The sequence below is a fragment of the Podarcis gaigeae genome (genome assembly GCF_964106915.1).
Source record: "Podarcis gaigeae genome assembly, chromosome: 14".
In the NCBI taxonomy this organism is placed as follows: domain Eukaryota; kingdom Metazoa; phylum Chordata; class Lepidosauria; order Squamata; family Lacertidae; genus Podarcis; species Podarcis gaigeae.
In genome coordinates, this window is record NC_139690.1 from 41,446,190 (window position 1) to 41,461,727 (window position 15,538).

The 15,538-nt window shown below is 46.7% G+C and overlaps 2 protein-coding genes across 6 annotated transcripts in view; one reads left to right on the plus strand and one right to left on the minus strand.

Moving 5' to 3' along the window:
* Positions 1-15,538, minus strand: part of SUN1 (Sad1 and UNC84 domain containing 1) — a 194,904-nt gene that overhangs the window by 159,501 nt on the left and 19,865 nt on the right. The window lies entirely within an intron of this gene.
* Positions 1-15,538, plus strand: part of PRKAR1B (protein kinase cAMP-dependent type I regulatory subunit beta) — a 115,419-nt gene that overhangs the window by 72,527 nt on the left and 27,354 nt on the right. For all 5 annotated transcript variants that reach the window (XM_083711722.1, XM_083711723.1, XM_083711721.1 and 2 more), the window contains 2 exons: positions 6,985-7,045; positions 10,932-11,053. In XM_083711722.1, coding sequence (XP_083567848.1) covers positions 6,985-7,045; positions 10,932-11,053 — 183 coding nt within the window. The remainder of the gene's footprint in view (positions 1-6,984; positions 7,046-10,931; positions 11,054-15,538) is intronic.

The following is a 15,538-nucleotide window of genomic DNA, read 5'->3' on the forward strand; positions in this document are numbered from 1 at the left end:
TACAGGGGTGGCCCAAGGTGTTGCGGCACCTGAGGTGGAATGCCCCACTGCTGTTCCCACAATGTAGGGGAGCAAACTCCATGAGGTCTTCTCCTCAAGCCCTTGAGGAGTTGCCCCCACTGGGTAGGGGGGCAGATCGTTCATAGATTTCCTCACACACCCGCTCAGTGGTGGAGCTATGTACCAGCTTTGCCTTTTAGGAGAAGAGGGTAAAAGCCACACCTCTCAGTGGAAGGGAGATCTGTCTCCTTGTGCCTAGAGGCCGGGGAGACCCATGGCAAAGCTGGGTGTTGGAATGGGGGTGCCTCTCCTTGGGAGGTTGCTGCCTCACCCTGCCTCATGGGTGGGATGGCACTGATGGTCTAGCTAGATCAGTGGTAGCAGCTCTCCAAGGCTCTCCATAGAGGTCTGTCCAGCAGTGCTACTCAAGGTGGTATGGTGTAGTGGTTAGAGTCCTGGACTCAGGTTCAAATTTCCACTCAGCCATGAAACTTTGTTATGTGTCCTTGGGTCAGCTCTCAGCCTAATGTGCTGCACAAGATTGTTGCAAGGATAAAATAATAATAATAGAGAGACATATGCTTACCACCGTGAACTGCTTTGAGGAAAAGCTGTGCTATAAATGTAAATCCATAATCAACAGTCTTGGTGCAGTATATGTGTTCAGTGGGACAATCCTTGAGTGTCAAACAAGTTTAATTATTGTTCCCGGCATCTGGGAACTATAGTCGTATGGCGGCGCGCTAAGGAACCCTCTTGCAGAAGCTTTCCAGAGTTCCTTGCTGGAAGCCATGACACTTAAAAAAGGTAAAGAAATGAGATTGTTTCTCAGCACAAGTGGTTATTTCTTATAAAGCCACCTACGCTTGCTACGTGCTGTATAAAACGTAGAAACAACAGACACCCCTGCCCTCAGGCTTAAGCTCTGAAATGATAAAGACACAATTAAGGACAAAAGAAAAGAAAGCACAAGGGGAAGGAGGATCAGACTGGGAAGGCCAAGGTGAGCAGCTGTCAGAAGAAGGCAAGGGTTGGGTCTCCCTCCTCACTGCTGAGGCAGAAGCACCAAGTGGCAGTTGGATGAGGCAGGCCAGTGGAAAGGCCCTTGATACGTCTCCCTCAGTTTAGCTGCTGGTGAAGGCCTGTGATACTCATCCTACAACGGCAGCATCGTCAAACCTGGTCCTATGTCCAGTTCTCCACACTTCCAAATCAGTTTGATATTTTTTAGAAAAATTCACCCCCATTTTTGTGTGAATTTCTCCTAATATACACTTAGAATAAAAAAATCCTATAGTTGGAAGGGATCCCAAGGGTTGTCTAGTCCAGCCCTCTGCAATGCAGAAATCACAGCTAAAGAATCCCTGACAGATGGCCATCCAAGCTCTGCTTAAAAACCTCCAGGGATAGAGAGTCCTTTACCTTCCAAGGGGGTCCACTCCACCGTCAAACAGCTTTTGCCCTCAGAAAGTTCTTCCTAATGTTGAGTCCGAATCTCCTGGCTTATAATTTGAATCCATTGGTTCGGATCTTACCCTTTGGAGCAGCAGAAAACAAGCTTGCTCCATCTTCCATGTGGCAACCCTTCCGATATTTGAAGGTGGCTATCTTATCTCTTCTCAGTCTTCTCTTATCCAGGCTAAACACACTCAACTCCCTCAATAGCTCAGTTTCCAGACCTTTTATCATCTCGGTCGCCCTTCTCTGCGCATGTTTCAACTTGTCAACATCCTGCTTAAACACATTTTTGCAAAGCGATGTTCACTAATATAATGCACTTTTGTGGGTTATTTTCACTAATATATGCATTTTAATGCAGTTTCACTCTAATACAGCCTTTCTCAACCTTCCGTCCTCAGATGTGGTTGGACTACAACTCCCATCATCCCTAACTATCAAGACCAGCAGTCAGGGATGATGGGAGTTGTAGTCCAACAACAGCTGGGGAGCCAAAGGCTGTGCAGTGGTACCTTGGGTTAAGAACTTAATTCGTTCTGGAGGTCCGTTCTTAACCTGAAACTGTTCTTAACCTGAGGTACCACTTTAGCAAATGGGGCCTCCCGCCGCCGCCGCTGCGCAATTTCTGTTCTCACCCTGAAGCAAAGTTCTTAACCCGAGGTACTATTTCTGGGTTAGCGGAGTCTGTAACCTGAAGCGTCTGTAACCTGAAGCGACTGTTACCCGAGGTACCACTGTATATTTATACACATTTCTTGGCTGGAGAACTACATTGCAAAATTCAGAGGAACGTGAATTTCAAAGTATAGCCATGTTTCGGTTCAGTTATTGTTTCAGCATTCACATTTCACTGTGAACTGAACCGAATTTCTTCCCCACCTCCATCCCTGAACTGATGCCTTTTTGGCAGGGTTGGTATCAGATTATTTGTTGCCTGAAGGGAAGCAGCAAATATACACACCTCCCCCCCCCCATCACAAATCAAAGTGCTTGGTACGTACCCAAGTCCAGCCAACTTATTTTGGCACCTGAATGCAGAAACTCCTCCAGGGGCCTCTCCCACCTCCCTGGCACAAATAATAAATTAGATGACTAACAAATTGCTGCCCTTTCATGACACCCAGATTTGGGTGCCTCTGAGGCTACCGCTTCACCTTGCCTGAGGGGTAAGGCTGCTGGCTGAATAAAGGTCATCGCTAGGAGAATGAGCTTACTGTCGGCATAGAGAAGGATGCCCTCTGCTTGCTCCTAATAGCCGCTGTCCACTTCCTTGCTTCCTCTCTTAGTTTATCAGCACCCTTTCCTCGCACGGAAGACGAGGCAGGTGCCCTTTGCTATAAGCAAACATCACAGTGTTTGTTTACGGCTTAGCCACCCAGCCCAGCTTCTGCTTCCCCGGTCCTTGATAGATTAACATGTCACCCCTCTGCTAAGTCTTTTTTTTTTGTGGCCTCCTCTAAGTGTGGGGCTGGCAGGTGCGGAGCCACAGAAGAGGAAGACAGGAAGTGATTTGGTACAGCTCGGCATTAAGTCTGCAAGCTTGAACCGGCTAATTGGTGTGATAAATCGGTTAAAGCGTTGATTGCAGATCTGAAAAGCCTTGCAGTTCAACAGGGGAGCTGGTCACAGCGGGGCGTGGATCACTCTGAGGCTGCTTCCCAGCAGCTGGAAGGAAAGGAGGGTGGAGCCCCCCACTGCCTGGAGAGTGTCCCCCTCCAAAACAAAGTCCCCCTGGATGAAATGGCCCATGCAGCCCAGTCTTGTGCATCTTTGCTGGGAAGTTAGCCACAATGAGTTCCACTAAACCTGCTCCTAAAGAGAGAGTGGTCATTTATATCTAATAAAGCAAAAACAAAACACCTGCATGTGTATTTGCATCTGCTAGTTTATATGGGTCGGTGCAAATTTAGAAATTGTTATTATAATTTTAGATAGGAATTCACTATAGTGGGGAGGACTGGGGTAGCTGAGTCGGTAGAGCAGGAGACTCTTACTCTCGGGGCTGTGTGTTCAAGCCCCACTTTGGGCAAAAGGTTCCTGTGCTGCAGGGGTTGGAACCAGGCAGAGGGCCTTCTCGGTAGTGGCGCCCGCCCTGTGGAACTCCCTCCCACCAGATGTCAAAGAGAACAACAACTACCAGACTTTGAGAAGACGTCTGAAGGCAGCCCTGTTTAGGGAAGCTTTTAATGTTTGATGCATTACTGTATTTTAATATTTTGTTGGAAACCGCCCAGAGTGGCTGGGGAAGCCCAGCCAGATGGGCAGGGTATAAATAATAAATTATTATTATTATTATTATTATTATTATTATTATTATTATTATTATTATTGGACTTAGATGACTCTCGTGGTCCCTTCCAATCCTATGACTGTGTCCAGGTGACCTGTGTGCCTGCTCAGGCCCCTTGAGCAACATAACAACATGAGAAGATCCTGCTGGATCAGGCCAATGGCCCATCTGGTCCAGCATCCTGTTCTTACAATATCCACTTAGATACCTCTGAGAAACCTTCACACAGGATCTGAAGACAAGAGCGCTCTCAGCTCCTGAGGTTTCCAGCAGCTGAATTCAGAAGCATTGCTTCCTCCAGCGGTGAAGGCAGAGCATAGCCATCATGGCTAATAGCCCAACCGCGGCTGGGAAATTTCGTGGGCGCTCTTGCTCTCCCTCCTTAGCGTTCCTCGTCTTTGAGCTGGGAGGCCTTTCAAACAAAGGGCAGTGCTGTGGCCACCCTTTAAACAGAGATCTTACCTTAGGCAAAGCAGGGCACAGGACCACCTACTCCCAAGTGTTATTTATTTGTGTATCAGATCTTAATACCCAGTTGTACATTATGAGGGGAGGTTACAAAAATTCAGAATGAAAAACAACTGGCATGTAGGATTGCAACCTTAGGAGCGGCTGCCTTTCTCTAGATTTCATCCATCCATCTTAATTCACAGCCCTTTAAATACTCCAGGGCACATGAAGAACTCCTGTACGAACAGGTTTCTCCATTCACTCCAGTGGAGAGGGAAGCTCTCTGCATGTGTCCTTGTGTGTGTCCATAATTTCCCCCTTTCACTATAGGCTCCCTTATATCCTGTGCTTCCACTCCCCCCCCCCCCCCCGGAGACAGAGACATATATAAGATAGGAAACCAGGCGACAAGCTCCATTCTCAATCAGGCCTTTGGGGACACAGCACTGTCACTTGAATAGCTTCCTCTTGTTTTAATTACAGGCTTGCTTAACTTTTAGAGGATAACGAGGCAGTTTAATCGAGTGATTAACAGATAGATGCCTCTGCTTAGCCTTTCTTGTTGAGAAGAAAGAAAAGAGTGATGGGCCCAGATTCATCCAGCTTGGCTTCATTTGGTCTGTGTGGTGAGAAAGCTGGCAGAGCTCCGCCAAGCATTAATTTGACCCCCCCACACTTTTGCTTTTCCTTCTTCGGGGCTTAACTGATCCCAGGTAGAGCTGCAAAAGAACTTTCTCCTTAGGCTGTTTGCTTTGGCAGCACTGAAGTTTCGGAGGAGCAGGGAGACAGCAGCAGAAACAGTCCAAAACAAGAAAACAAAAACTGCAAGTGCACACTGTGGGGAATACCGTATTTTCTGCTCTATAAGACTCACCTTTTCCCTCCTAAAAAGTAAGGGGAAATGAGTGTGCGTCTTATGGAGCGAATGCAGGCTGCGCAGCTATCCCGGAAGCCAGAACAGCAAGAGGGATCGCTGCTTTCACTGTGCAGCGATCCCTCTTGCTGTTCTGGCTTCTGAGATTCAGAATATTTTTTTCTTGTTTTCCTCCTCCAAAAACTAGGTGCGTCTTGTGGTCTGGTGCGTCTTATAGAGCGAAAAATACGGTATCTTGTGCACTTGGCAGCATCACAGTGAAACTGCGTTGTACAGCATGGGGAATTGTGTGGCTCAGTGACAGGACATTTGTCCTGCATGCAGAAGGTTCCTGCTTCAATCCCTGGCACCTCCAGGTAGGGCTGGGAATGTCCCCTGCCTGAAACTCTGGAGAGCCACCGCTAGTCAGTGTAGCCCATGGGTAGGCAAACTAAGGCCCGGGGGCCAGATCCAGCCCAATCACCTTCTAAATCTGGCCCATGGATGGTCTGGGAATCATCGTGTTTTTACATGAGTAGAATGTACACTTTTATTTTGAATGCATCTCTGGGTTTATTGTGGGGCATAGGAATTCGTTCATCCCCCCCAAAAAGAATATAGTCCGGCCCCCCACAAGGTGTGAGGGACAGTGGACCAGCCCCCTGCTGAAGAAGTTTGCTGACCCCTGGTAGATCATATTGAGCCAGGTGAACCCAGTGGTCCTGTCTTCCTAAGGGTGGGGAACCGATGACCCTCCAGTTATTGCTGGACTCCGACTCCCATCAACCCCAGCCAGCGTTTTATTTCTTTATTGCATTTGTACACCACCTTTCTCTTCTAAGGAGCTCAAGGTGGTATACATGGTTCTTCCCCATTCCATCTTCACAAGAACCCTGTGAGGTAGGTTAGGCTGAGAGGCAGTGAGTGGCCCAGTGAGCTTCATGGCTGAGTGGGGATTCGAACCCTGCTCTCCCATGTCCTAGTCCAACACTTTCACCATTACGCCACGCTGGCCAATGATCAGAGATTTTGGGGGCTGGAATTTCTACAGCAGGGGTCAGCAAACTTTTTCAGCAGGGGGCTGGTCCACTGTCCCTCCGACCCTGTGGGGGGCCAGACTATATTTTGGGGGGAAATGATGCAAGAGGACCACGAGCCCTGGTGGCTGCTTACCTGTGTCTTGCAAGCGGCAAGGGCTGGCAGTAGGACGATGAGCGGTGTGTGAAAGGGCTCCAGAGAGGAGCTGCTTAAAATGGCGGCTGCTCGAGAATTGCTGCTGCTGGCACCAACAAAGCCCAGCCCCCTTCCTCCTCTAGGCAGGGCGGGGAGAAGCCAGGAGGAGGGAGGGAGTAGGTGCCGCCGCCACCACCATGTGAGGGAGAAGGAGGGAGAGGGAAAGAACGCATGCGCTGGCGATCCACGCGGTGATTCCCAGACCGTCCGCGGGCCGGATCCAGGCAATTGGGCCTGATCCTGCCCACGGACCATAGTTTGCCTACCCATGTTCTAGAGGGTCACAGGTTTCCCCACTTCTGGGGTGGCGGATAGAGTATTGCATTTAGTTTTGGGAGTCCCGTGGTTCACATGCTGTTGGGGTGTAACAGGAATCCTGTGGACTAAATACTGGTTCAGAGGCACTTTGATACTTCTCAGGCACAGCTCATGCACAAATATGTGATATACCGAAAACTAAAGCAACAACAGCAGACAACTAAAACAACAACAAATGCTACAAAAAGGCACAGTTACATGTAAAATGTTAAGCGGGACTTTTTGATATACAGCACTTAGCAATGACCCTTCTAACAGGAGACAACTTCTGGCTGGCCACTGCTGGAGAGACAGACTGCTAGACAGCATGGACTTTTTTCTCCAATTCCTACAAGGCAATGCTTATTGGCTTCACTTACTCCCTTTTCTCATTCTCTTTCAGGGCAGCACCTTGAGGAAGCGGAAGATGTACGAAGAATTCCTCAGCAAGGTCTCCATTTTGGGTGTGTTGCCTTTCCTTTCCTTTTGGATATTGTTGCACCGATGAAAAATATACGGCGGTCGAGCGGTAAAAAAAACCATCAAGGAAATACGCAGAAAGCCTGTGTGCACATGTATAAAGCCTGGTCTACACAGCACAGCAAATTAAGGCTGTAAGAACAGGCTGCTGTACTTCAGACTGCAGGTGGGAGATGCATCTTTAAAAAGAAAAGAGGAAATCTCCCATATGTAAAATTACTCTCAGCAATTAAAAAACAACCACAGCTGGCAGTGGGCTGAGTTAGAGCATTTCTCCCTGATGAGCTGGACATTTTCTGTCTTGATTTTGCAGGAGGGTTTTTAATATAGAGGAGCCTCCAAAAATGCCTTTTTCTCCCACCCACACAATCTGAAGTGGTGCAGTCCTTTCTGCCATCGCCCTCACATGGGCTCCGCTGTAGCCCAATGGTTCCCAAACTCAATATTCTGAAGATCATTGGGAAATTGTTTAGGATCTTGGCAGACCACCTGTTGACTTTTCTGCCAGTTCATAGCAATTGAAATGCACTATTCTAGTTACTGTATGGTCCCTCCCCCCATTCTGTTGTTGTTGTTACTTTTATATTGTGTCTTTCCTCTGAGGAGCAAAAGCTGCTGTTCATAATTCTGCTCTGCTCCATTTTTATCCTCACAACAACCCCATGAGGTAGGTTAGGCCGAGTGACGGTGCCTGGCCCAAGATCACCCAGTGAGGAGGAGGAGGAGGAAGCTATAAACAGGATGCAACCTAAGATGTATCAGTGTAAACAGCCAAGAGATAGAGAGAGAAGTCAGCATAGGTTTAAAGGTAGAGGGATAGTTTGGGAACATGGAGAACTCTCACTTTTGTCGGCGTTAGCTTTGTGCAGACCCCTCTGTTGCAAGGTGAGTTGCAACCAACAGCTAGAGCAACAGATGCAGCTCTTTCCTTCGTACAGTACATTCCAGCCATTTATAAGCAAGAGGTTTACACACACACACACACACGCATTAGCACAGGACACATTCCAGGCAAAAAGGTGTGTAAGGGGTGTGGCTTGCAGTGAGTCCCCAAGGGCCAGGCACAAAGGTCTGGAAAGCCTCACTTAGTCTCTGGACTGAAATTCCTCACCCCTGATCTAGTTGAAGTGGCAGCATAACTCTTATCCCAAGGATATTAGACAGGAGTCTTTGCTCGCCCATCCTGGGGGACTGGACCTAGGACCCTCTGCATGCAGATAAAATAATTTGCCACGGGCTGGTTCACAGGTGTACTGGAGTGGGAGAGGACGGCCACCCAGCCGCCAGTGGTCACAAACGCATTTGTTACTTTGAATGAAATGTTAGCAACAACTATACTGATTTAATACCAAGACTTCGCCTTAGCATCTTCCTGGCAGAGATAAGAAAGACACAAGACTCCTGGCATGGGCGGTCATAATTTTCCTCTTCTCCCATGCCTACCACAGCAGGGTTTTGTATGAGTACAACCCTTCCTGGAATAGTTGAGCAGTCATTCTCCCCCCCCCCCCCCCGCTCCCTGATAATCCTTGCAATCATTTCTCATTTGGGCAGTCAGAAAATGCAGGGAGTGTGGAGATTGTGCCATAAACTATTAGGTTTCCCAGTTGACAGGTGAGAAATGTTTCCCCACCACCACCACTAGATGAAAGCAGTTCTTAATACTGCTTGTATGTTTAGTCGGAATTCCCTTTCTTGTAACTTGAAGCCATTGGTTCGGGTCCTAGCCTCCAGAGCAGGAGAAAACAAGCTTCCTCCATCTTCCACGTGACAGCCCTCTGGCTTGGTAAAAGGCGGCTTCAAGGTATTCACATGCGCTCATGTATTGAGCGCACCATTTGAAGGGCTCTCAGAGGACAGCTCTTAATTGGAGGACTGTGGTCCAAGTCTGGATTAAAGATAGATAACTCACTGACATTGCTCATCAACAGGGAACAGGATGAGTGGGCATGCAAGTCTCCTTGACACAGCCAGCCCCACTATGACTAAATGTATTGGAGTTCCATTTAAATTGGAGTAATGATTTTTAAAATGGCACCTACACATTAAAAAATAAACTATGCAAACTTTATGCAAATCTGCACCCTCTTTTCGGCCTCTCTTTTTTTTGCCCTACCATTAGGAGAGTGGGGCAGCTGCCCCAGGCAGCATCATTGGCACCCTACCTATAAAAGGAAGTATTTGGTCCATAACCATGGGGAGGAGGGGCAATAGGACCCTGGCTGGCTCAGATCTAACTCTGGATTTTCAGCTTTTATTTAAAGCAACAACAAAGCACAAAAGCATGCATCTTCCAAATTATTTACAGTATAAAAACTGCTCCCACCTCCTAAGATTCTGGAATCACTCACAGTCACCAGAGCCTCATTTTTAGATGCCATCACGTTGAATTTAATATTATTCAGATGTAATAGCATTAAATAACTCCCGCCATATCAGATTACCTGTATTTCACCCTCTGTAAGTTTAGGCCCCCACAGTGCTAAAATTTCTGGCTGCAGGCTTGAAGAGGCTGCTAGCAGGTGGGTCAAAGTTGTTTCTCACCTTCAACCTTAACAGATACAGTCATACCTCGGGCTGAAGTAGCTTCGGGCTGAGCATTTTCGGGTTGCGCTCCGCGGCGACCCATAAGTAACGGAGCACGTTACTTATGGGTTTTGCCGCTCACACATGTGCAGACGCTCAAAATAACGTAACGCGCATGCACAGAAGCAGCAAATCGCGACCTGAGCAGACGCGAGTTGCGTTTGCTTCAGGATGTGAACGGGGCTCCGGAACGGATCCTGTTCGCATCCAGAGGTACCACTGTACAAGAAGGGACCTGCTAGATCAGACCAGGGGCCAATCTGGTCCAACATCCTGCTCCCACAGTAGCCAGTCAGGTGCCTCTGGAAAGCCACCAAACAAAGCACGAGGGTAATAGCTGTCTTCCACTGTTGTTTGCCAGAGACTAGGGAAACATCTTTGTACCTCTGCTGAGTTCGCCCCTCTTCTCTACTGTAACCTTCCCTGAATCTGTATCTCCCCTGAATCCTGCCTACTGCCTGCTGTCCCCTGTTAGGTGCCCTTTATATTTCCAATCCTCCCTGACTCCTCAGCCTCCCAATCCTATTACACCACCAACATTATCCTGGTTTGCACCCTGCAACACGCCTATTAGACAATAGCCCTTTACCATTTTTGCTTGGGGAGGGGAAATGCACTTGATCTTTTTATTGCATCACGAAAAGGAAAACTTGCAATTACCTTTGCAATGCTTAGCAAAAGGTCTGGGATATCATCCGTTCCAGACTGCCAGAAAGGACCTGCATTGCAGTGATAATTTTAAGAGTGCCAATTACGGCAAATCAGAGCGAGCAATGGAAAGGTCCCAGCACCCTGCACTTGTAAGAGGCAAATTAAATCCATTTATCATTTTAAGTGCAAATGCAAAGGGCAAAATTTCTTTTAAACGTAGGGATGCCCAACCCTGTGTAAGTTATCCACCATTTTGACGGAAGGACGTGGGCAGGGTGAAATGGGTTTTGATTGGTGCTTAGGGTTGCCATAAGTCCGGAATTTCCCTGACATAGCTGGAATACTGCAGTTGGAAGCAGTGCCCAGGTGGAAATCACTGAAATGTCAGTGAAAATCCGGACAGATGGCAACCAATGTCTGAAGTCTAGATTTTGGCGAATTCCCTTAAAAATAGCTTTAAAACTTCAAAAAGCTCAACTTTGGGCAGAACTAAAAAAGAAAGAAAAAAGCTCAACAACTTTTGTGTCTGGAATGGTGCTTGCAGAAAAGGTCTGTTAAACTTTTAGAGGCAAACCAACACAAACAAAACAGGGGCACTGTGAAAATCCCTCCTTGTGTTCTTCTATGTTTCAGAATCTCTCGACAAATGGGAGCGGTTGACTGTGGCAGATGCTCTAGAACCCGTCCAGTTTGAAGACGGAGAAAAGATAGTTGTTCAGGGAGAGCCAGGAGATGACTTTTTCATCATCACAGAGGTAAGCCTGGCTTTCTAACCCGGCACAATTCTCGAAAGTGTTTATAACTATCAAGTGACTGTGTTGCATCGCCTCTGTTAACTGGGACCGCGGGTAAGATTCCAAGCTCAGAACTGCAAGGAGGCCTTGTGCAAGCAAACATTAGAGTATGTGAGCCGGTTTTGCAAACTGAGCGCATGGATCGATGTGCTGCGGATAAAAGCAAAAGCAACTGTTTTGCAAATAATTCTGGGTGCAGATTCAACTGGTGTTGTGTGTGTTGGCAACCGTCAATCTTGGGAGACAGTGGAGGAGCCCCCTTTGGGGGTGAAGTCAAACTGTTGGGAGTCTGCAGCATCTGCTGTGGCTGTAGAGACCAACACGGGAGAGACATGTTTTGTTGCAGCTGGGTCAAATGAAGGCGTCCGGTTGTGCTGATGCAGATGCACAATGGTGTGTGCTCCTTTCAGTGGTCATTCCTCCTCTGGTCACTGTCATGGATGCAAAACCTGACTTTCTGTCTTTCTACTTCCTTGGGGTGTATGCTTCCTTTGGGAGCCTTGAGTTAGTTCATTTTGTCTAAACGTTTTGCATACTGCCCTTTGCCAGTAGGCTCCAGAGCAATTTGCATCCATAAAAACATGAAACAGTACAATGGGGGGGATGCACCAAAATGAAAAGAATTCCATACCTCCAACACACAGGGAAGAAAGGGGGGGATGCAGCATTAAAATATTTGCCAGGTCTATAAAAGCCCAACTTTAAAAAACCAGGAATTCTTCACCTTACCCCTCCTCCAAAAGCCTGCCCATAGAGATGTTGACCTGTTTTCTAGAATACGGTGGAATCTCAGTTTTTGAGCATCTCTGGAGCTGAACGATTCAGAACCCGAACGCAAAAACCTGGAAGTGAATGCTTCCGTTTTCAAATGGCTTCCGAGACGTGTTTCTCCATTTTCTCAATGGAATTTGCTGACCACCCATTGCTCCTTAGTTGTCGAACGTTTCAGAAGTCAAACGGTCTTCCAGAACAGATTACGTTTGAAAACTGTTAAGTTCCGCATTACGTCTGAGCTTTCGCACAATGTAAAAGCCACTTCTGGAACAATTATGGAATATAGTGCTCATTTCCATGCTTTTTGCTTCCAGAAAAAAATCCATTTGCAAATAATATGGGAATCAGTGCTATTTATCACACTATTGTTCCAGAAGCAGCTTCTAACATCGTGTGAAAGCTCAGCTTTAATGTGGAAATTAAAAGTTAGGGAAGTGTTGTTTATTTTTAATTGAGATTTTACAACAAATTTTTGCATGATCAAAAATTCAAATTACATTTTATATTTTCAATTAGCACACACACACACACACACACGACTTCCCCCAACTTCCCTTTCTAGTTTATTACATATTCATTTCTTTGGCATTAAGGAAGTGTTGTGAAAGTGGAATAACCCGCCACGTGAATGCAGCCACTGAGAAATACTTCGCAGCCCAGTTGCCACTCTTTCCGAGAGAGAGAGAGAGAGAGAGAGAGAGAGAGAGAAAGTATATGAGTGTTAAACTGCTTCAGGTCTGTAGCATAGATTTACTCAGCAACTCTGCAGTCCTGAACTTTTGGTTCTCATCACAGTTTGGGGCCGCAATTTAAAACCTCGTTTCATGGGGATTTACAGCCATAACAGACCTGGAGAATTTAGCACTCTGTGCCGAAACAGCAGGGAGTTGCCTGCCTCCCACTTATCTCTATACCGCCCCCCTGCTGTTTCTAAGCGGTGTGCTGGGTTGAAACACAGGTGCGAGCTGTATCCGTGTGTAGGGTGTGTGTGTGAAGTGCGGGACCGAGAAAGAATTCCAAAATAAGGGAGCACATCCATGCAAATAATATTCATTTTGCTAAATTAATAATGTTGCATTTGGTTTTGCTGGATTGTATCCTGCCCGATTGTTGTTGTTTTCTTTGCATATTTTATTTCTTTGCTTTTCTGATAACATTCCACGTCAATAAAGCATAAACAAAAACGATACAACAAAGAAAAATATTTCCTTTCAAAGATTTGAAATAATCGACAAAAAATCAGAAAACGTGGGAGGGGATGAATTTCCCCCATCACTTGCGGTGATGGGATTGGCTCATTCATTGGGTCTGAGAGTCTTATTCAAGACAGGTAAAATATTTTCCCCTGCTTTCCTGGGTTTCTGGATTCCCCATGGCCTGACACACACACACTTATTCAACAGTGTGTGATCGAAGTCACTTGTGTGCCCTACAAGTGCCTTTCTGCTCTTCTCTCTCTCCGCTCTCGTCCTGAAGCACCTGTCCGCAGCATCGCCGGTTAAAAGGATCAGGTGCAGTTTGGTTCAATGCGCGGAAACATGTGTTTTCAAAGTGAAAATGCATACAAAAACGTGTATTTTAGGAGAAAAGGCACAGAAATAAAACATATTTTTAGGGGAATGCATTCAGAATGTGCATTTTAGGGGAATGTGCACCCAATTGAAATGCATGCTTTAAATGGGATGGAACAGATCTCAGACTGAATGCATTCAAAACTGACACTGAACAAAATATACAGGTTGTTGTGTGCACCTCTGTTGGACACTTGCTGCCTATTGGGCTATGTAAACAAATAATCTGACCTTAGTATACGGAGGTTTCCTATGTTCCCAGTGTGTAACAGGTTTGCAGTTTGATCTGTGAAAACTAGTGAACAAAGGCTGGGGGGGGGGGAGTATTTTAAAAACCTCCTGTCAGTTCTCCCCTCCCCCTCCCTTGTCTTCCTTCAGACATTTTTGAGATCTTGTTTCCCACCCTGCTTTTTCACACAACAACATCAGGCCTTCCCAGCCTGGGCAGATGTGGAATGCATCGGCTGGATTTTCAAGGTCATGGAATTATCCCATTTGAGATTCCTGGCACTGAGGTGCAGAACCTTAAGCGCCGTGCAACGCTTGTTGCCATAAAGAATTATATTTTGGCAAGTGAACCTTGTAACAGATGCACAGTCCCGAAAAAAACAAAAAACAAATTTGCAGCCATATCATAAACTATCACCACTGTGTGTGTGTGTGTGTGTTTGTGCGCGCGCACACACACAACACTCAGGAGATTTTTGCCTTTCTGATTTCATTGGTATGTGTGCTTTTAAGGTATTTGTTTTCAAGAGTCAGGCTATATATTTAGCTGGGTCTTGCTAGTTTTCCAGTTCAGCTATAAAGCAACCCCATATATAATGTTAGTGAACAGTGGGTGGGGCAGTGAGGTGGGACAGATTCAAACAGCCGATGTCTCCACCCTACCATAAAGCAATCTCCATCCTCCCTGCAGAGAAGCAGCTGTCTGAAGAGCTGTTGTTCATGGACCCAACACATGTTGCTTTAGTTATGCAGGTCTGGTGTAGCAGCTATCATACAGGTGATTTTCCTCCCCACTCCTTAAGAAATGGAAGAAGAGTGGTCCCCTGCTTTTCATGCAGACAGTCACAGTTCTAGTCCCCAGCATGAACTGTTGAAAAGGATATTGATAAACACAATTGGGACATATTTCTGCCTGAGATCCTGAAGCAGTCAGAGTAGACAGTTGTGAGTTTGGTTGGACTGACTCAGAGTGAAGCATCTTCATGTCTTCTTCCCTCCACCTGGGGGAATCCCATGGCATCGAGAAAGGGAAGGGGTTGCCCTCAGCCTTGGCAGACGTCACAGGTTAAAAATGGAATCTTCTGCAGGTATCAGAACCAGCGCCGCCATCACAGAAATGCAGTCCAACCTGGTGCTCTCCAGATGTTGGCAGATTATCAGTCCCAGCCAGTGCTGCCAATGGCCAGGCACTTGGGTTGGGGAAGGCTAATATGCTGACGAAGTGGCAGAGTTAAGCAGGTAGGAGCCTCTTATTCCTGGCTTCCAGTAAGCTCTGCGGGGCAAATGGGTTGCAACCTGAGCCAACAGGAAGCAAAGCAGCACCTTTCTTCTAGATCAGCCTTTCCCAACCTGTGGGTCCCCAGATGTTGTTGAACTACAACTCCCATCACCCCTAGCTAGCAAGGCCAGAGCTCAGGGATGATGGGAGTTGTAGTCCAACAACATCTGGGGACCCACAGGTTGAGAACCATTGTTCTAGATGCTATGGTCCCTGAGGGCAAGGAACTGGTCCAGTCCTCAGTCCTAATAACGTTCCTGAGCAAACCCCTTTACATTTGGCCACATAAGTGGACCTCCTCTCCCTCTACAAACCTGCCCCATTTATTTGGGTCATCATTACATTTAATTCCCGCCACCCACCCCAAGGAAATAAAACCAGGCTATTGATTCAGATTGAGTCCCACAGCTTCCCACAAAATAAACCCATATAACCAAATAGAATGTTCCCTTTTCCTCATTCCTTAAACTTCCACTAGATTCCCAGAAGTACCTTTTATGGCATGTGAAAGACCACATAAAGCACAAAAATGATCACGTAAGGAAACTTCGGGGAAATGGGATAAAGCATTGTGGGAATGCAGCCTTGTTCCTA